The sequence below is a fragment of the Falco punctatus genome, assembly GCF_963210335.1.
Source record: "Falco punctatus genome assembly, chromosome: 6".
NCBI lineage: Eukaryota > Metazoa > Chordata > Aves > Falconiformes > Falconidae > Falco > Falco punctatus.
Genome location: NC_137585.1, coordinates 75,489,517 through 75,511,418, shown reverse-complemented (window position 1 = coordinate 75,511,418; position 21,902 = coordinate 75,489,517). Strand labels below are relative to the sequence as shown.

The window sequence follows — 21,902 nt, the reverse complement described above, 5'->3', positions numbered from 1 at the left end:
GTCTAGCATATAAAACCCGCCTGCTTTAAAAGCCATGATAACCTTTGAGAAAATGATGAAAGACTTCAAAGTGACTGAAAATCAGGTCCTTAACTTTTTCCTTCCAAGCTTACATTTGTCTTCATAAAGTGAAACATTGGCTTTCTTGACACAATTCTTTACTATATTAGACGTATGTTTATTATTATTAAGTCTTTTAAGGAAAACATCCACAATTTGTTGAAGACAAATTCATGTTAAAAATGGGAAAAAGATGAGAGGAAGAAGAGATTGTAATAGTTACAGTACTTGGAGTTTTATGTCTTTTTGTTTGCTTGTTTTCTAAATGAATCCTTTACCAGGACACAGACTCCCAAAAGGCAAAGTTAGGAAGGTGATTCTGCAAATGTTTTAAATAGTGTAAAAATGTATATACACTATGTTTACTCCTGACTTCTAACATACAGATGCATTCAGCAACAACAAAAAAAAAAACCAATAAAATAAGTTACTTTCCTCATAGATTACACAGTATACAGGTTTTTTCAAACAGCTTTCTGGTTAGCTGTGTAAATTGCCATGCTATCTATCTATCTATCTAAAAAACACAATATACATACTATTTCTTCAATATAGTTTGTGTTGCCGAAGTATAAAACTCAAACCCAGTGAATTAAAATTACAGATGTTTACATTTTCAATTGAAGCAAACCCCAAGATTTTTCAAGTCTTACCACTTTATGTTCTTCTTCTGCAACAACATGAATATCAAATTGTTCGATATCTTTAAAACATAAGGAAGAAAACCATTACAATCATACATTTTTATATGCTTTTACACAGCTTATTAAACAATCTCACCTCTCGGAATGCTACAAGAACACATTAGGGCCAGGAAAGTTCAACTCAATGTAAGAGGAAATTTGCGATATATCAACACAGGTGTCTATGCAGAGACCCGGACTCTTCCTTTCCTGAGCCTAGGGTGGCATCAGCCACACACCCTCATGAAAACAGTTTGCTGCCCCCATCACTGCAGCACTGTCAAGAGGATTGCTAATGGAAACATGCCAAACCAAGCCAAGGAGCACGCTTTTAATGAAAGAGCACACAGGTGCATGCCTGTGCCCGAGACTACACCCTAGCACTGTTTCACTTCCTAGCATGAATACCACCTCACAGTCCCTTTGCACACAAGCTACCTAAAAGTAATGGTACTTTGCCTGTGCAAAGGGTGCAAAAGTCACACAGCAGATGCTATAAATTTTTCCGATATAGTTCACAGCACTATTAGCTGGCCTTAGGTAGGCAAAGGTCACCTACCTAAAGGTGGTTGTCTAGTTACCAGAGAAAATAGGCCTCTCCAAAAAGATGGGAAAAGTGATCCCACTCTATAAGACAACTGAAAGGCAAGAGGGATAAACAGCCTTTTCCAAGCATCCACCTCTATCCATTCTCTCCCATTAGATTAGGCTGAACATGCAAAGTTAGCTGCATCCAAGGAACTACTGTCCTGTTCTTATCCCACCTGTCACACACTAAATCACAATCAATCTCCCAGTCAGTTGATCTGCTCTGAATTTATATAGGCAGCCATAAAAGTCTATGCTGGTTTTTGAGAAATAAAGATAACTGAAGAATGCATGCACTCAGCAAATAATTGCAGTCAAAGCTGGCCATTCTGCTAACGTTGAAAAAAAAAAATCCCATCAAGCTATACAGGTTTTGATAGACAAAAAACCTAGAATAGCTCACACCCTTTCTTTTTTTCTTTTTTTTTTTTTCCAGTAAAAGTCTATCAGAAATGTAAAGTATAAAGATCATCTTGAAGTAAAAGAATAAAAATGTATTTTCAAAATATTAACTCACATTTATCTTCCGAGACTAGCAAGAGGCGACTTTCTGCAGAAGTATTTCTGCCTTCAACTGGATAAAGAAACTATACAGAAAGTTTCACAAAAGTAAGTAAATGAGTGTTCTGAACTACTTTGGTTATCTAAAATTTATTTTTTTTTTAGCTGGATATTAACATATTTTAGAATTACAACAAGCGCACTAAATATACTTAATTAATAAAAATAGCTATTATTACAGACTAATAGTCACCAATCACTACAATTGCAAGCCTTGGGGGACTGAAGAGAAAAAAGTAGCCTTCATGTCAGAGAAGTACTCTACATCAAACATTTTATGAACTTTCTAATTTTTTTCATTATATGGAGAAATGTACATTATCTCTATAACAGCTGCAAGACAACATGCAATACTTCTGTACTCAACCACTTTTTCCTCTCTAGTACAGTGGATTTAAAAGATTTATATTCAGATTAGTTTAATAATTTACCTGTACTTGAACACAGCTATCCACAGCTTTTAGGACTCTCAGATTATTAATGGGATGAATTTCAATTAGCAAGGTTAAATACTTGGATACTGCAAAAAGAACATGGTTTAGGTAACATTCTTTTTTATACATAATTTTTTTTTCTAAACAGAAACTACGTGGGAAAAAAAGCAAAGGACACAGTTATTTTAAACAGTATTAAAACGATCCACTCGTAGTACCTGACTGAAATAGCTGACTGACTCTCTCTTCTGTATATTGACGGAAGCTGACCGCTAAGGGAAAAAAAATCAACACAGCCACAGTGAGCACGTGTATTTGATATTAATCTTATTAAACATTCTTGAAGAGCAAGCATCACAGACTTTTTTTACCAAAAAAATATATGTTAGAGGAACAACAGAAGCTCTTCTAGATGTAGAAGGCATGTGTAAATGCAGGAGGGGGGAGTGAACAAAGGGTCAGTGTGTCTTAGACTGTTGTTCTAATAAAACAGCAATATTGTTACAGCTACGTCTTTACATAGTTACTTACATTATTTGGTGATGGATCCACTGAAATGCATAGACTGCATGGGCAACACATGGATCAAAACAGATTTAAGAAATTCTAGACCCAAATGTACCATCCTACAAAAGTAAATCATCTTTACCATGACACAAAAAAATTAATGATAAAACACATATTTACCCAATAATGTCCTTTCATTGTTGACTGAACAACTGATTATGCGTAGATCCCTCTCAAACACATAGAGGTGCTGTAAAGAAATACAGTAATGCTAATAATTTTTTTAACTGAATAAAGAAAACCATCTAATTCCTCCTCCTTAGGAAAACACTGCTGACCAGTACACTGTTTTTACTTTTAAAGCAAATAATTTCAAGGCCAGAAGAACCATATTTCCAGCCTCAATTGTATCACTTCTTTTTCTCATTCGTTTGTTTCTTACTGGTTGTTTTGAGCTCTATGTTGCCACTAGAGCAGCAAACCAGACCTTTACATAAACAAGACATTTCAATCATTTCATACTGTTATGGGGACACCTGCAAAGGCCTGTTATGATTCCAGCCACTGAATTGCAGTACATTCAGTTTTAGAATAATTTCTTACAAATGGTAGCACCAAACAGGCTGAGGATGCACACGTAACAAAGAAAACCCAAAACATTTACTTCTTAGCACACACGTTCAGTGTGAAGAGGACTAGAAAGGGCTTGAATTGGTTGTTTAGAAATAAAGACTGCAGACATGATACTTTACTACTCTCAAGTCATTCAGATGTTCTGTAATGTTCTGCATCTTAATACTATTGAGAACCATTCAAATACCTTCTCAGGTCTCTTTTCTGTTTCGAACAAGCATATACTCCTTAAGGACATAACATACTGTGTTGCAAGGCTTCAAAATCTGAAACATTACCGCACTGTCTTCACCAGGGAGAAGCCTGGTATTGTTCTCACCTCATTTTGTTTAGTTTGAAGATCATACAATCCAATGTGAGTATTTCTCTGATTTCCCTATGGATGAAAACAAATTAGCACTGGCAATGTAAATACATACAAAATTAAACATTGGGGTTTTTTTTCCCCCCACCTCCCTCTCTTCCTCCCCCTGCCCCTTGACACACATCCTCACACACTTCCCTGTCCTATAAACAGGCAGTTAATTATCTAATTCCAAGAAAGTGAGGCAAGAAAGAGAACAAAGATTTTTTTTTTCCTTTTAGAACTAACACATGGGATAAAGCTGAAATGTGGCCAATCCACAGCCCACAATCCGTTGCATAAGCCAAATGCCTCTCTCTCTCACTTTGGTTCTAAACTGGTTTTAGTTATAGGCAGTAGGGCCAGGAAGGGAGACATCTGCACAAGAATGAAAGGGGATGCTATGGCCCCTGGAAGATTTAAGGCTGGTATTCCAAACCTCACCAGCTTGGTGGGTCATTGTGCCAAAAGGGAGCACAGAAACATGAAAGCAAACACAGCTTCCAGTGATCTGCCTGCCCACTGGAGAAAGGATTTCAGCTCTGCCTTAGGAAATGATTGTTTGAAAGCTAAATATATTTCACAAGCTCAGATGACACCACTACCCTACTGCCTTTGAAAAGAAACATAATACACATCCTTTCTAGCTTATTGATAATAATATACAATGACTTTGTTTGGGGCACTTCTAAGACTATACAAATCAAAACTTTTCTTCTTGGTAATTTTTACCATGCTTTAAATGTTCAAAATATTTTTTTAAAAAAAATTAAAGTAAATTCTGCTTGGCAACATATATTGTATATCAAATCAAGCTGCAATCCATTAAAATACTCTAGGTATAGGCACTATATTGCAAAACTGTTGAAATTAAATCCAGCCACATAGGCTTGTACTCAGACAGTGAGCATCATTGTTTTTAACTACAGCTTGGGGGGAGAGGGGAGAAATCTGTGATTATTTACAAAGTTATGGCATCTTGCTTTGTGAAGTTAAAACAAAAGCCTGAGTATTCTCTTCCTAAGGGGTCTATTTCTGAGTGTCTCATTGCTGTGGCAATGACAAAAGTCTTTGACTTCTGATTTAAACGTGGAAAACAAAATGTCTTTAAGACACAGGCTTCAGTCCTCCTAATGTAAGGTTAAGCAAGTGCTTTCACAAATAACTGTTCAAATAACCATTCTTTCCAAGTGTGTCTGAAACGCTAATATCCTCTGTGCTTAGCTACTGAAAAATATACTTTACAAGACTGGTAAGAGGACTAGATCAGTGCCCATATCCGTGCTTAAGCTAACATGCTTGTTTTCAAGTTTGCTGTAAAGATTTTTGCATCGCTTTGCAAAATAGAAGTGCTGACACTAGAATTCACCTGTCAAAAATATCTTCCAATTATCAACATCATGAAAGACAGATGCTGTCACACCTACAGTAAAATGCAATATTCTAAAATAAGCCTGAAAATAAAGCTCATTCTCCACCTTCCTCCCCGATTTCATGCAAAACACTGGATTTTCTTCCACTTAGCAGACAAAGGTTGTTTTCTATTTGTAAATATTCGGAAATAAGCCAGGGCAGCTCCATTTAGTTTACATCCTTATTTGTCCACTATCCTCACTGACAATATCAAAGCTAAAGTTTGCTGCTATAAAACGAACAGGAAAGGCTCAAAGACATATAGCTGTGTCTTGCAGGAGTGGTAGCTCATCATTTATAAACAGTTTATCATGAACAGAGGAAAGAGAGGGAGATAAAAACCTACAGATCTTACTGACTCGTTACAGCAGTTTAATATCTATCTTTCTAGGAGCTGTAATTACATCATGATTCCTCCAACATAAGTTTAATGAAACAGAAGGACTAACTGCAGACACTAAAAGCAGTCTGTTTTCCCCAGGTAAGCTTTCCAGTGTGATGATGTGTATTAACAGAATAGCAAAGCGCAAATAATATTTGAATTTTAGAACAAGTTCATGAAAACTTAAACAAAATCTCAAATTGGAGACTAAAACTACTTGTCATTCACTAAGATGCATACACGAAGACTCTTTTTTTTCATCTAAGTAAATATGAATGGATACTGCTGTTAGAAGGTTTGCAATAAACTCCAAAACCACAGAACTATACCCATATGTTGTCAATAGACTATTTCGGAAAAAGGAACATTTGGATTGAATCCTTCTGAAGTCAGTAATAAAGCATAAAAAGACAGACACAATACTCCCAACACTTGCTGGTTTTTAGCATTCTAATCAAGAGAGGGGGAAAAAAAAGTTCAGTCCTACTTGAAGGTATCACAGTCCCAAGGTGTGACTGCAGCTGACACAAACAACTAATTTAACAAAAGCAGACATCAAGAAGGGCACAGCGTTAGCAGCTCAGAACCCAGCACATTCAGGACACAGAATGAGTGCAATGCAGCTACAGCCTGGACCACCACATGTGCTCTGACCAATATACAAGCCACCCAGACTAACACAAGCTTTGGGGTTGACATAACTACATGTTCTTATCATGTATGCAGACAAGTGTAGATGTACTGACTCCTACTGACAACACCACCATCAACACCACCAAAGTGAGTACCAACAACTTTCAGCTGGTGAGCAGAATTTTTACTGATCCAAGAAAGAAACTACCCCACACTACAAACACTATCTCTCTGGTAAAACATCATACATTTAATGCAATACCACCTTAGGATACATTTGTCCTTGTGAGAAGACTCCCAGAAGTTATCTTCCGGTTTGCCCACTAACAAGCGTAAATCACACTTACAAAATCTGTCAGCATTCTTCCCAATAGAGGAATAAATAGATCCTGGTTCTTCAGCAGGCTGGCTCACTCGGGAGAAAAAAATCACACTACCACGGTAAGAGAACAGGATAAGAAGCAGCAGCATCTCCTTCCTCTTTCACCTTCACATTTGAGAGGTAAAAATGGGAGCACAGCTGTGCACTTTGTTAGTTCCAGCTCTCAGGCTTTGTCATCCAGCCATTCCTACCACACGGGCTGCACAGGCCACTTTATTCCCAAGATTAGGAAAGAGAAAATACAGTGAACATTTTCAGTGACTTCCTATGCAGCCTTTACCCCTAGGTTCAAGGAACTAAGCCTAGGTGTTTAAATCTTCCTGAGAGTCATTGGCCAATTCAGTCAATGGAGTCTAGTGGGTATTTTCCACCTCCTCCACCCCACACACCCCTTTCCCAAAGCACAAGCTACAAGAGGCCAGTTCTCTAAACCCCACCAACTGTTTTGACCACATCCCTACCGACTGCAATGGTGAGTGAACCTTGAGCTCATCCCTTTTGCCAGCTGCAAGAGCCTGAACTGCTTACAAGGCAGTTGGACTCTACTGTCAGAAGCCCCAAAAAGCTTAGTGTGAGATTCAACAGACACTAGAAAGCAGCAACATCACACGTATGCAGTACCAGATCTCCCAGTAGGGAGGCAGATGGGTTACTTTCATTAAGCCTTTCTAGAGTTTTGAGCAAGGAAAAAAAAAAACAAACAAACCAAAAAAACTGATACATTCTACAGTGTTATTTTTATGGTTACTGTTGTCTTGTACAGACTCTCCTCCCTATGCTTGTACTAAAGGAAACATCCACCCACAGTTAAAGTGTATTTTACCTTGATGAAGGCCTCACCTCTTCCCTTAACCCTCGGGATGCTGGAGAGTTTAACACTGTTGAGTCTGAGGGGAATGAAAGGCAGCCCTACTCTACTGGAGTCTGCTACCTCCAATCTGTACTCTTCAAGAACCACAATCCTCCAGAATCCAGCTGGCTCCACACATTTCTCTTCGATGCACAGACAAGAAGCACAGCTTGTCTCACCAAGGGGAAACCTTCTCAAACCATTTAAAAATCTCTTGGAACTACAGGCATTTCAACCTAAAAGCTATACACATGCCATGGAGATGTTAAAAAGGATAGCTCTAAATGCTTCCAGACATCAAACAAACAAGTGAGACTACTTGCAATAAACAAAGTAACTTGATTAAAGTAACAAAGAACAGCAGAAGCAGATTTAGTGTCAGATAAATGGTATCTTAACATATATATTGGTAGGGGAAAACATATTTAACTAAAGCAGTGCACATGAATTTGATAGACTTCCCTGAGAAATTCTGACGGTGAAAGAATATGCCGCCTACAAAGAGTTTACCTGTTAAAGAAGTTGTGTTTTATTTAGGGCAAGATTCTGATGCTCCACCCACCCCCCACCCACCCCCGAAAACAACAGCAAAAACCCTGTGGACTTAATCAGGTCAGTACTTTACTCTCCATTTCATTATTCTTAACCTTTGTCTGAAGCCGAGTTGGGTATTTTCCCACTGTACAACCAAACAAGTTGTAATCAGTCAAGTTTTCATGTTCTAACCCTCACTGCAAAAAAGACTCAATTAGGCATAGATACACATACAGTGTCATTCTCTGCTATATTTTTCTTAAGTTCTGAGACAGACTTACCTTCCAGGTATAAATAATTTTCCCATTTCTTTCAACATTTACAACATAGAGTGCTGATGAATTCTCAGAAGTATCTGAAATGATAAGTATCAAAAGGTATAGGATTTTCATTTGAGCTAGTTCATCATGTAATTTATGCACACATTAAGCAAAGATACTAAATACATTTTTACATACAAATACTTATTTGTATATGCCAAAATTACTCCCTTCTGGAAACAGAGAGACACTATTTCCTGCACCATGTTTTAAACCTGATAAGCTTCAACACAAACCAGCGGAGGGGTTTCAAAACCCACAGGAATGAATTATTTAGGTAAACTCCTAACTCTTCGTTATAATTATGATTCTAATGGCCACTGCCTTTTGTGATGAAAATGGAATGTGCTTTTTCATCATCTTCCATTCACAGGGGAAAAAAAAAAAGCATTCATTCATTATACACAACATGGGGTTTAAACAGTTAAGTTGCACTCCAATCCTCAGAACACTACAGGGATATAGAACTAGTCCAACGAAAGTGTCACTTGCTCCTACCTGCCCCTTCAGCATCCCAAAGGAATGCCTGGAAATAAACTAAGTCTTCAGACATTAGTTGTACACCACCAACAACCTCCCAAAAAACCCCCACCCAAACCCCCAAGAACCACACAAGATTAAACGCTATCTAGATATGCAACATACCTACAGTTACAAGGGAACTAAGCAATGCAGGAGAAGAGATAATGTGGGGTGTGAATGAAAGAGTAGGATTAAAAGGGAAACAGCTGAGCAGGAAGCTAGCATGGACACAGAAAGAGAAAAACATGCCTGGACAAAGCAGCGTAAAATAAAAACAACAGAAGAAAAAAAAAAAGACAAAATATCATACTCAAGGTGAAAAAAATGCACACTTTCCTGATGCTGTTTTTCTGTTTTCTCATCACTGCGGCCACCAAAAAAGTTTATCTCAGATGGATCTTTCACTAAAAGTGGAAATTTTGCTCTTAACAAGGTTGAGAGCTGCATGACTGGTCCTAGTTTTAAGATAAAGGTAGCCTGTGGTTCAGTGAGCATCAACAAAAAGAATGCTCCACAACTCTCGGATAGCATTTAGCCAAGTTCAACACTATTTACTTTGCAGTTATCACTAAGCATTGATAGAAGAAAGCTATGTGAAACTTAGTTTCACAAGCCTAATATTAGAAATTGGCTTGTACAGCCTGCAGTAACACGAAAAAACTTTTACAAGTATTACCAGAAGGAAATAAATTCTGTATTTTGTTGTGGGAGGACAATGAAAATCTTTAGAGTACATTTAACAATGTATTACTTTCTACTGGTTTCAGATCACTCAAAAGTACAGTACAATACCACTACACTAGGGCTGGCGGGTGACTGAGAAAGCCTCAAATAACCATATACTCTGCTCTTCTCTTAGTGGAAACTTCTCAGAATTTAACCACCACTTCAAACTTTCAAGATGAGTACTACAGTCTCCACACTTCTCTCACATTCAATACTTCTTCAGAACAGAATTTAGGTAGAGAAGGTCCACAAGAAATCTCCATGTCAATGAATTTCTCTTATCACCCGACACAGAGATCTCAAAGGTGCTAGAAAAGTTCCATGTCAGAAGGGAGTTTCACATCACTGAACACTGTTGGTGGGAATATAGAGCTAAAGAAGTAGTGGCAATCATCTCTGCGCTTGGAAAGTCCTGCAGTAAAACTGCATGTATAATTACTTCTTCCTGGTCCCCACAGCTGAGACCAGCAGATGAAGGGCTGCAAAAGAACAAACACAACCTGCCTGCCCAGTGAACAACTCTTAACAACATACTCAGGAAAATGTGGAGATTGATTTCCTGAAAGCTGTTACATGCAGCTCATACAAAAATATGTAGAATTAAGGAGAACAAGGCTGGTTCTCCTCACTTGCCACTCCTCTCCCATCATCACAGCTACTCCCAGCTCTCATGCTGGGATTAAATTCTCACATGCTATCAAGGGCTTTCAAGTCCTGAGGAAAGAAAATATTAGTAACTGTAACATCTGAAACCACTGACACAAAAGTACCATGACTCCTAAAAATCTCGTTTTCTGTGAATAGGTCTTTCTTTGATGTTTAAGTGAACCTTTTCAAATTCCTGCCTCCCGCCTTCACATTCCTAATACAAAAGCACTACACCAGGGAAAAAAGTACACAGACAAAAGTTACATTTCAACACAGCAATGCTGGTATGTGATCATAGGCACCTTCCAACCTAGAGTCCTCTGATTCTGTATTACTAGGGACATTTACTGAACAAAGAGTCTGTATGACATTTTAAAAAGCTGAATATAGCTGTCCCTTTCCCAAAAACAAGTCAGCACCATTTTAAGATCATTATGAGATAAATGCATAGGTTAATTGACTCCTTGAATTCATCACAGATGAAATAAAAAATTAATACCTGAATTGACTAGGCATGGAGAATTTCAGAATTTTACCTCAAACTCCTTCAGTACACCATTCAATAATTGTTCAGAACACTATCTAGTACATGTGAAATATTTTTTAACAGATTTTGTAACTGATGGCTGGGTAAATAATTTTCTTTCACAAACCCAAAAGAAGTTAATACTGGTTTACCTCCAAAAAGAGTTCTTACGAAACCACCTGGTAACAGCTCCTCAACATGGGAAGCAAGTTAAATATTTTTGAGTTAAAAGCAACCAAAGGAGGTGAGGTTTCAAGTTTATCACCCGGAGACTAAATGACCATCTACTTCTACTGAAGTAATAAACACAGAGTGATCAGGGTTGGAAGGGGCCTCTGGAGATCATCTAGTCCAACCCCTGCTAAAGCAGCTCCTCCCAGAGCAGGTTGCACAGAGTCACGTCCAGGTGGGTTTTGAATGTCTCCAGCAAAGGAGACCCCACAGCCCCTCTGGGCAGCCTGTGCCAGTGCTCTGTCACCCTCAGGGTAAAGAAGTTTCTCCTCATATTCATATCCCTGTCTTGCAGTTGTTGTCCCTTGTCCTGTCACTGGGCACCAGTGAAACGAGCCTCTTAACACCTGCCCTTAAGATACTTGTCAACATAAATTGCATCAATTACTTATTACAGTACTTTCTTTTTTTTTTTTTTAGACTGAGGTTGCAGTTTGTGAAAAGCAGAGCTGAGCAGCTGCCCTACAGATGAACAAGAAGTGAAAAACCACAGGGCCAAGAATACAGGAGGGTCATTCTTTTTCCAGCCACATCTGCCTTTGCTGCACGAGCTACAGCACACTGCTGTGACAGCTAACACTTCGTCTAATTTTATCTCATCTACCGCGCAGACATTGGTAGTTGGGTTTTCTTTTTCCCCACAGAAAGGACAGTACCGTGGGAGACGGAGTCCTGCTAAAAGCTGTTGGTTTTTTTTGTTTTGGTTTTTGTTTTGGTTTTTTTTTTTGGGGGGGGGGGGAGGGCGGGACGACACAAAACCCAAACCACAGACGTGTGAAGTAGCAGAAAAAAAGAACAAGCCGCGGAGCGCGGCAGAAGCGCTTGCGGCATGTGCGAAGCACCTTGAAGCCGTCAAACCACCCCGCCTGCAGCAGCCCAGCCGCAGGCACCTGAAGGACGAGCCCCCTCACGGCCAGGCGGCCCCGGCCCGGGCGCTGCCCCCTCCTCTGCAGTGCGGCCGAAGGGGCCGGCGGCTGCTCCCCCCGGCCCTGCTCCGCACGGGGGCCCCCGCCGCCGCCATTACCCTCGCCCGCCGGAGACGGCGCAGCCCCCCGATGAGCCGCACCCGGGACACTCGCTTCAGGCCTGACCCCTCCGCCCGCGGGAGAGGACAGCGCAGGGGGGCGGCTGGGAGCGAGCGGCCGGGAGCGAGCGGCCGGAGGGAGGGAGGGAGGGAGGGGGCTCTGCCCGGCCCTCCCCGGCCCCGCCGCAGCAGCAGAGCCCGCCGGCGCAGCGCCACCCGCCGCGACCGTTACCTAGAGCGGCGGCCCAACCCCGCGCCGCCAGCCAGGGGACCACATCCCTCTGCAGGTCAAACTCGGCCACCAGGTGAAGCAGCATAGCGGCCTCCTCTCACCCCGGCCCGCAGGGGGGACGCGGGGCGCCCGCCAGCCCAGCGCTACCCTGCTCCGCCCGCCGGAGCACCCCGCACCGGCTCCAGCGGGGCGGCCGCCGCCACCGGCCCTCCCCTTCGCGCTGCCTCGGCGCCTATTGGGCGCGGCCGGCTCACTCAGATGGCGGCGGCGCGGAGTGGCTGGTTGCGCTCCCGCCTCCCTCTGCTCCCCGCAGCCGGCGGCGGGGCGGGCGCGGCGCGCAGGGGTTCCGCTTCCTTCGGGGGCGTGGGAGCAGCGGGGCAGCGCCTGCGGGCCGCTCCTGAATGCGGCCTCGAAGGGCTTCTTTTGCCCGTTGGAGCGGGCGGCCAGGCTCCTCCCGTGGCGCGGCGGAGGACGGGGTGAGCCTCCCTGGCACTTTACTGGCGGAGTGACCCAGAGTGCCTTGGGCAGTTGCCTGAGGATGGGGCCGGCCGTCAAGCGTCAGTCATCAGGGGTTTGCTGAGCAGATGGCCCCAGCCCTCTGTTCCCCGCCTCGCCTTCCCCCTAGAACAGTTAGGTGTTTTCCAGAATTTCAAGCGGCATCCCTGTTTTTCCGAGATTATGCACTCCGAAGTGGCTTGCTGAATAGATTAAGTCTCTGCAAACTGCTTTGGCAGGGCTCAGGATGCCCTCCTCTCAGACTAGGCCTGACCCGATCCTGCTTTTCATCTGTCTACTAGCAAAGGAGGTAAAGCTTAGTGTAATCTTAGGGGATTTTGTGGTTTGTTTGCTTTGGGGTTTTTTAGCTTTTGAAAATACCTGCAGTGCTGATAAGATGCTACTCCACAGCTATCTATAGCCTGCCTGTAATGACCATTTCACTTCTGACGTGCACTGGCTGATGTCAGGGGCTAAAAGTGGTGTAAAAATGGATAGGCTGCAAGGGCACACACCAAGCTAGATGTACACCAAGTACAGAACAGCTTGAGCCTGTTCTAAGAGGTAATCCACTACCACTTCTCCCCCCCCCCCCCCCCCCCCATTGCTAAGCTTTGGAGCTATATAAAGACCACATGAGAATCAGGTACATCTGCAAGTTGGTAAGCGAAATGCAAAGCAGACATATGCTTTCTCTCAAAGTCTTTATTTCTAACTTTGACAATTTTATCACAAGTTTCATAACTGACATTCTTAAAGCTCCTTGTATCAAGGGGTTGTGCAAGAATTTCAGCTTATATTTTCACTGTTGTGAAATAAAGCTTGAAAAAGGGACTGGAATATTTATTTCAGAGGCAAAAGTAGAAAACAGACAAAAAGTCCCAAATGGATGCATTTTTTAAGAGATGAGGTCGGGCTAATTCATGATTATGAGTCTTTGGGAATGACACAACCAGAGAGGCAACCAAGGGAGGGGAACAAAGCCAATGAAATGACTGATTCTGTAAGTATGTGCAAAAAGGGAAATTTTCACATGGAGAAAATCTCCTGTGCCCAGAGCTATAGAGTGCATTTAAGGCCAGGATGAGGCCAAGTGGCAGAATTGTTATTTCAGCTGTAAAGCAAAACAAAAAGAGATATGGAGATGGGTAGCAAAGAGTCTGCCTGTAACGGCAGACACTCCAAATGCAGAAGGAAAAGAAAGAAAATTAAATATAGTTGCCTAGTTTGATGGTCCTGCATTTTAAAACAAACAAGCAAAACCCAACTGTCACTGTTCTTTTGTTTCAAAATCAATCATGTCACTTATTATAGTTCTTGAAAGAGAGCCCACATAACTGATGGATGAATTATTCTCTAATATTTACAGACCGAGAATCATATGACATATCTGTTCTTCTAGCGTCTCTTACACAGCATGTGAAAGGCCCTTTGGACAGTAGGAACTGCATGTAGTTAACCAGAGTAACTGCTGAGTCTGCCATAGAACTTAAGCTGGTGAACATGATTAAGGGAAGTAGGAAATGTTCTTAGGTGATGTGGGCTGGTGAGTACCTATGCAAACAAGTGGGTGTGGAGGAGCTCTATTCACTTGTGACCTGTTCCATTCTGTAGTCCTTATTCAGGAAAGGACTGGAAGAGTTTGTACAAGTTGCTGGAGGCGTTTGTACAGGTAAAGACTTCACAGCCAGGTTTGCAGTAGGAAAACCTTTCTTGTTGAGGAAATAGTTAACAAAACTTCCTTTCAGACTGCAAAGGACTCTCTGTTATTTTTGTATGTCCAATATGTTTGCATTATCTCACTAAAGTTTATAAATATGCTTTCTAAAGACTCCTGGCATAAAGTGGGACCTCACCTCCAGTGCACCATCCTAGGAACTTGGAAGCTTCTCTGATGTTAGTCCCTGAAACTGAGGCAAGAGAAATTCTCGGGAGTTTCCCTATCTTCTCAGTGAGGAGAAGGTGGTAGCGTGGCAGATGAAGAGATCTGAGGAACAGGAAGGGATGAGGTGATTCATGATGACTATCAGGGTTTAGAGGTACAGAGACATGTGAAGAGTAGCCACGTAGAGCTAGGGAAGACAGTACCAGCAAGAGGAATTGATAGGAGCAAGAAGCCAGAACAGAAGGGAATGAGGCAGAGTGAATCTGGAAAGACAAGACAAAGGTTTATAACCTGTGTAGAACTGAAGTCAGCCTTCCCAGAATTGAAATCAGGATTCCTAAGTTTCTCTGTTGTCCAGCAAATGACTTGAAATCCATTATTTTCCAGTGGTTTATCCATATAAAACCAAGATATTATTTCTGCCCGTTTCTTTGGTTCAAGTGGTAGAGGTTTACTTGTGACTCTGAAAGGTCTAGCTCTGATGATGGCCCTTTGGCAATGTCATTATGATTCCATGGTGTAATTATCTGTGCTTTCTCAAAAAATCACACACAATTATATATGAAAATGACAAACCACTTCTGGTTTAGATAACAGTCTCGTTTGTCCTATCTTCTTTCATTTGTAAAATGTAACCCATGCTATGAACAAAATAAAAGGGGTACCCTAAGGAAAACTGACTGTATACTACAAGATGAATGATATTTCCAGGAGAACTAATTAAGCTTGGATAATGCTTTTGGGGCAATTTCTTATTTTTGACAGCTTAATTTACAGCTGTGACATATGTTAGGACTACATATATCTGCATTCAGTTCCCAAATACATATTTAAGAAAAAGCAGATGGTTTGCCTGCCTGTTTGTGTGTTTGTGTAGTACAGAGAAAATACTTAGAATCAAATAAATGAGGTTCATAGTAAATGGAGAAAGTGATGCAGTTTCTGAATTGATTAGCTTTAGCAGTCAGACTTTTTAAATTATCACAGGAAACATAAAATGCTGACAACTGGTGTCAGCATTAACCTTGGAGTGAAACTCAGAGTGCCTACTTACTGAAATGTACAAGATACCCCATCTTTCAAGAAACAACAGGTAATTGCAGATTTGGGGCTGTACAGTCCTACATTTAAGGAACAAGCAAACAGTCTTGCATAAGAATTTGCAATGCCATGAAGAAAACTTAATTTGCTGCTGTTTCTTCTCCTCAAGATACCACTATCTTAAGTGTTTGCCACAGCTGCTGTCACTTGAAGAGCGCCTAATACTTTGAAGTGGGATGGGGTTTCTTCTTTCTCTTCCTGTGTTCCCATAGTTATCTGCTGTTTTTATTTTTTAACTTCTACCTTTCATATATTTTTCCATTGACAACTGTAAAAAAAATTAACAAGATTTAGAGCTCGTTATGTAAAACTCATTATTCCCTGAGCTGTCAGTCTGGCTATGCACATTAGAGGCCATATCTAGAGGCCCAGAGATCCAGGTTGAATTCCTAGAAGCACAACACATTCTTCAGAAACCACAAAGCTGACTCATTCAGAGTACTTCAAGTAATAACTCAGTACAGTCTATCGTGCCACCTCAACTTGATAAATAAAATTAAAAGCTTGCTGCAAAAGCTGTAAGCATCTAAAAAAACCCTTATTCTTTCTTCAGCAGACTTTGAATTAAGACAGAGGGCCTGATGTATTCTTGATAACATCTGCCAACTTTGCTAGATGGAGAATGAAGCTCTTGGTTTAAAAAAAGACAACCCAACTTCTTATCTCTGCTAAATGAAATTAATGTTATAACCCATTTCTGACTTTTGCTTCTTTTTTGCTTGCACCATGAAACCAAATAATGAATTTCACTATTTATACTTAGTTGCATTTTCTAATTTTCACACTCAGTTAGTTTGGGTTTTTAGACCCAAGCTGAACCTGTGTGCAGGTATAGAAGCTGTTCCCAATGGAGCAACCTCTGGGATAGGGATGTGAAATTAAAGCTCTTAGAAAAAAATGGCAGATTACATTTTACTTTTTTTTCCCTTTTTTAAAAAAAAAAAATCAGGAGTCTGTTTCTACTTTACTAATGGCAGGATCTCCCTCGAATCCTCGAACTGGATTTGGTCTACAGTGTAGTCAGGCAAATTATCAGAAAGCAGTCACATCGTAAGCAGCATCAGCAATTTGTTACTACTAACGACAATTTTTGTGCTAATTGCCCATGTGCCTATCATCATCCCTTTTCAAACAGTTTGTGTGGCAGGAATTACAAAATCATGCCATGAAACAAGTGTGCGGCTGATGAGGTGTTGTCGCCCATCCTGGCATTGACAGGTGTAACATACTCTTGAGCTCTTTCAACAAAATAAAGTTTTATTCATGACAAAACCCAACATACAGAGCCATAAATCATTGATGTGTTCTGCATTAGGAAATTATACTTAAGACTGCTTATGAAGAATGAATATCTGAAACAATTATTTAAACGCATGACAGCTTGGCAAATAGCTCATGACTTCTTTGGGAAGTCCTGCTTACTGAGGGCAACCTCTTTTCCTGCTATTCCAGCAACAGAGGGTTTATTGTCAATGTGTCTAGACAGTTGTTTCCTTGAAGGATGTTTTCAGCCAGTCAAACACAAAATATTTAAATAAATTGTTTTTCTTAAGGAGGTGGTCAATATTTATTAAACCCTCTCTGAAACACAAATAAGATGTGATTAGGAATTGGTATTTTGGTAGTGAAAATAAAGGCTGTGATTCAGGGTTGGTGGAATAAAATACCTTTATTTCAGTGTGTGAGAACAGCATTTTTTTCAGTATCTTCAATCACAGAATATCAACATAAATTGAAGTAGTTTCACTGAAGTCAGTCAGCATCCGTTACAGATGCCAGTGCTTCATGGATGTGCTCTTCTATGCTTTGTTTAATAATTAATCATAGGAAATAGTCTCTTAACTACTAAGGAAGAAAATTCCGTTTTGCTATTCATGCTCATACTGAACAGCACCTTCTTCTTTTAAATAGCTTTACTGAAGTCAACATGCTCAAGCCGGTAACATATTTCAAGTCAACAAGGCATCTGAAACAATTAAGGTATTCCTCAAAGCAAGAGAGGGGAAGAGAATGGGACCTATCGAAGTCTCTGACTGTTGTCCAAGTGGCCTTTTTGTTTCCGCCGGTTCTCCCCTCTGTTGCTCCCTCTGAGGCTCCTTTGTTCTTTCCACAGACTAACCCCTGCTAGCGCTGGTGAAAGCTCTGTGAGTGCACACTGCCTCAACAGCTGTTGAAGGAGCTCTTTGCTCTGTGTTTATTCTTCCAGCTACAGCCTCATTAGGACTCACCAGTAGTATCTAGAAAAATTGCCCTTTTTTCCTTGTGATCTTTTGGTTTTGACGTAATTTTGCATTGCGAGAGGACAGTGTTGATACTGTGCAACAGACTTGCAACTTTTTTGGGAACAGATATAATAATGCCTTTATCAACAGACCAGTTCCAATTTCTTTCACTTTTTAGGTGCCTTTACATTTTCATTGTCATTTTTATTATAAAATAAATATTTTGTACAAATGCATTCCTTCAAAATGTAAGGCTACAGCATGGTACAGTGAAGACTACAGACAGGGACAGTGCAGGATGAATGTATCAGCTGAGTTTCATCTCATTGAGCTTCAGCTGTTTTGAAACCAGGGTTCTACTATGAGTTCTTTGTCTAGGCTCCTTCTAGTTAATGAAGAAAGATAAGAGCTCCAGAGGGCAATTGATACAACATGGGTTTTGGCACTTACCTTATGATGAATTTTGCTTGAGTCTGGGTGCTGGGTCTCCTGTACCCTCCCATCTGCTGTCAGGTCTACCAGGAATGTGCAGCTGGAGGCCTAGAAGGAAGTGGGACTGTCCCTTTCTGCGTCTGCCTCCAATTAGATCATGTACAATGTGATATGGAAGGGGGCCCTGAGGGTGTGGTTTGACAAGCAGCTGATCTAACAACTCATGACTGTTGAAAGGATGATCCCAGCCTTCCATCCCTTTTCATTTTTTTTCTCCCTACTCTCATCTCCAGGTCATCCAGCCCCTTTGCCAACTTTGCTGCACCTCTGGTGCCTCTGTTATCCAACTCGACTTGCTAACCCACTAAAATCTGTTTACTTTTTATCTAATAGTTTAATTTTTTGCCAGGTTATGAAGGTGCCTCTAGTCACAGAAGCCTACAGCCATTGTAAAGGGAAGTGGTGATAGTGTGCAGCTGGCAGCAGGGCGGGGGGTGGGGGAACAGAAGAATAGAGGACCTCCCTGTATGGGTAGCAGTGAAATGTTAGGCCTACATGGCTAATTCAGAGCCTTTGCCAAATGCTTTCTTCTGACTTTCAGGTTGAAAGAAGCAGTCATTTTTGCCCGGCATTGCTCTGGTCCATTGCCCAGCTACTGCTAGAATAGTTTCCAGACCACAGAACTGATCCAACTGAAAAATAACCCTGAGGGGAGAAAGGAGAAGGTGGGAGATGTTAGTTTCAGTCATACCAGCTACCTGTTCAAGTTTACCAAACCCTTATGTCACCAAGAATGAAGATACTCTACAGAACTGGGAACAAACTACTCATGCTGGGCAAAGGGCTTTGGGAAACTGCCTTTCCTTATGTTAGTGCTCACTTAGGCCAGTTTAAATGTATGCCAAACTACAGCCTTAGGATGGGGTTAGTTGTCTGTGGACAGCACAGAAACTTGCTTCTCTTGACTTACAGCAAAAGAAGTCTAGGTATCAGCTCTTACCTGATATGTCAGACAACTAAATCCCATTCTTAGCATCCTTGGCCTGATTTCCTGTTTCCATCAGGATCAATAGAAACGACTAGGTTTTGATAGCTTATTTGAATGCTGTAACAACCATTCCTTTGATGCAGTGCAACACTTTAAATACATTCAAATTATTCTCTCAAAATCTGAATACATTTCCTTGGCACATCCTAAAAATATCTTTTATTTATTATATGTGTTGGTTCCAAACAAATGTCACATTAATAAGCAGAGAGGCTTGGGTAGGTGTACGTCATTAGTCATGCAGGCAGTGGTTTCTTTTTCCAAAATACTTCCAGAATTCAATCTGACCTCTTCTAACAATGAACTATTTATAGGATTCATAAGGGCCTTATCCTCCAACCCTGACTCAGCCAAAACTCACCACTGACCTTGACCTCCTATAGTCTATTCTTATAGTCTTACTCATGTGAGGAGCTTTTATTCGCTGACCTGATTTAGGGAGTGTATTCTCATGAGTATGATTTTGCAGGCTTGGTTCCCAGCTCAGTGGGACTTGGTAAATGTCACAGAATTGAGTCCTGAGATACACATATTATTTTTACAATGTTATAAATAAAAACCAGGGGGAAAATGAGCAGCTAAGATCTGCTTCCAACACCACAACAATAAACTGAGTGTAATTCCATCAGGTGTTTACCAGTAGAAATAAAAGTATTGAATACTCCTTATTTTGGAAGAGAGTGCGCATATTTTTAGAAGAAAGCAGTCACTAAGTTTCTGAATCGTAACAATTATTACTAAATAAAGTAGCTGTTTTTTCGCAACAAGATATAATTGTTTTTAAGTAGAATATTATTGCAGTGTTAGGTGATTACACTAGCACAGTATGACAATGGCAACTTTTTTCTGTATTTTTTGCGTCTTCTTCTGTAACATCTAAAAAACCTCTTCATCTATAACTAACTGCCCCTAGTAATTTTCTGTTCTTCATTGTGATGCAGGATGGTACCTTTTTAGAAGCTTGTTGTTAGTGGAGCTGGGTAACCAGTGTGTTGTCTTTAACAAAAAAATACTCTCAGCAGTCTACTATCTTTCAATTTTTTTTAATGACTCTTCATTTATAAAGAATGTAATATACTTGATGTGTCTTCTTTCCAACTTATATTGTGTTACATATCTCTTTCATTTCCTTTTTTATTTTCTCGCTTTAAAGTTGAAGAGTCCAATTTTTTAGGTGCTTTTGTAAGTCCTCAGTGCTTTTTTCATTCACATTTGAACCACTGCTTTTTATTTCCCTCCATTTTATTGCACGTGTTGAAAATGTCTTTATTATATACTTGAATCATCAGTATATTATATGGTGGTCTTTTGTAGCTTCTGTATTTTATTTGTTCTTTTGAAGATAAGCATGCAATGAGCAAGTGTCTTCAGTTAGCTGTCTACTACAATGCCTAGGCCTTTCTCTTGAGTAGTTACTGTAAAGGTGGAATCCATTATGCTTATGAGTAACTAAAGGAATGCCTTCCAGTCAGCACTGTCGTGCATTTATCAGCATTTGACTTTGTATTGATAAGGAGCATGGTTAGCTCCTTAGTAGCTCCATAGTAGCACCCTCTACTCTGCCCTGGTGAGGCTGCACCTGGAGTGCTGTGTCCAGTGCTGGGCTCCCCAGTTACAGAGAGAAGGGAGCTACTGGGGAGGGGCCAGCACAGGGCTGTGAAGAGGACAAAGGGACTGGAGCACCTCCCTGATGAGGAAAGGCTGAGGGAGCTGGACCTGTTCAGCCTGGAGAAGAGCAGACCAAGAGGGGATCCTATCCATGCATACAAATGCCTTAATGGCGAGTGCCAAGAGGACGGGGCCAGGCTCTTTTCGGTGATGTCCAGCGACAGGACAAGGGGCAACGGGCACAAACTGCAGCACAGGGAGTTCCACCTGAATATGAGGGAGAACTTCTTTACTGTGAGGGTGACAGAGCACTGGCACAGGCCGCTCAGAGAGGCTGTGGGTCTTCTTCTCTGGAGACATTCAAAACCCACCTGGATGAGACACTGTGCAACCTGCTCTGGGAGACCCTGCTTTAGCAGGGCATTGGACTAGATGATCTCCAGAGGTCCCTTCCAACTCGACCATTCTGTGATTCTGGGATGGTTTTCCTTTACATGGGCAGAGCTGTTTGTCAGGCTCATGGTTAGGCCTTTTATGTCTGTTGTTAGAGACTCTGTCAATCACTTGACCTGTGATGAAGACCTCATAATTCCTAGAAATCTTTTTTAGTCTTGATTTTCTGGATATATACACATGCTACAGATTTATAATACTGTTAGATAATTAGATGATTTACATGAGAAAGTTTGTATGTTAGCTCAAGAGCTTTCTCATTCTAAAAGTGTGGTTAGATGTATCCTGCCCCATTTTTATCATAAATTTATCAGTTTATATTAACATGTTATTTACTCAGTAATCGTTCCTCTGTTGTATTTTTATTACAAGTAAAATATTATTGTAACCCATGTTCTCTACTGGGAAAAAAAAAGCTAAATAAGG

General features: G+C 40.9%; 1 protein-coding gene across 3 annotated transcripts in view; it reads right to left on the bottom strand.

Moving 5' to 3' along the window:
• Positions 1-12,450, bottom strand: part of GSAP (gamma-secretase activating protein) — a 49,914-nt gene extending 37,464 nt beyond the window's left edge. Inside the window, exons 1-8 of one of the 3 annotated variants that reach the window (XM_080391916.1) lie at positions 12,233-12,450; positions 8,285-8,358; positions 3,786-3,842; positions 3,014-3,083; positions 2,545-2,598; positions 2,324-2,412; positions 1,849-1,918; positions 714-763 (exon numbers count right to left, since the gene is read on the bottom strand). In XM_080391916.1, the coding sequence (XP_080248042.1) occupies positions 714-763; positions 1,849-1,918; positions 2,324-2,412; positions 2,545-2,598; positions 3,014-3,083; positions 3,786-3,842; positions 8,285-8,358; positions 12,233-12,317 (549 nt within the window). In that variant the 5' untranslated portion in view covers positions 12,318-12,450. The remainder of the gene's footprint in view (positions 1-713; positions 764-1,848; positions 1,919-2,323; positions 2,413-2,544; positions 2,599-3,013; positions 3,084-3,785; positions 3,843-8,284; positions 8,359-12,232) is intronic. The other 2 variants (XM_080391917.1, XM_080391918.1) reach the window with 2 other exon arrangements.
• Positions 12,451-21,902: the final 9,452 nt, after the last annotated feature.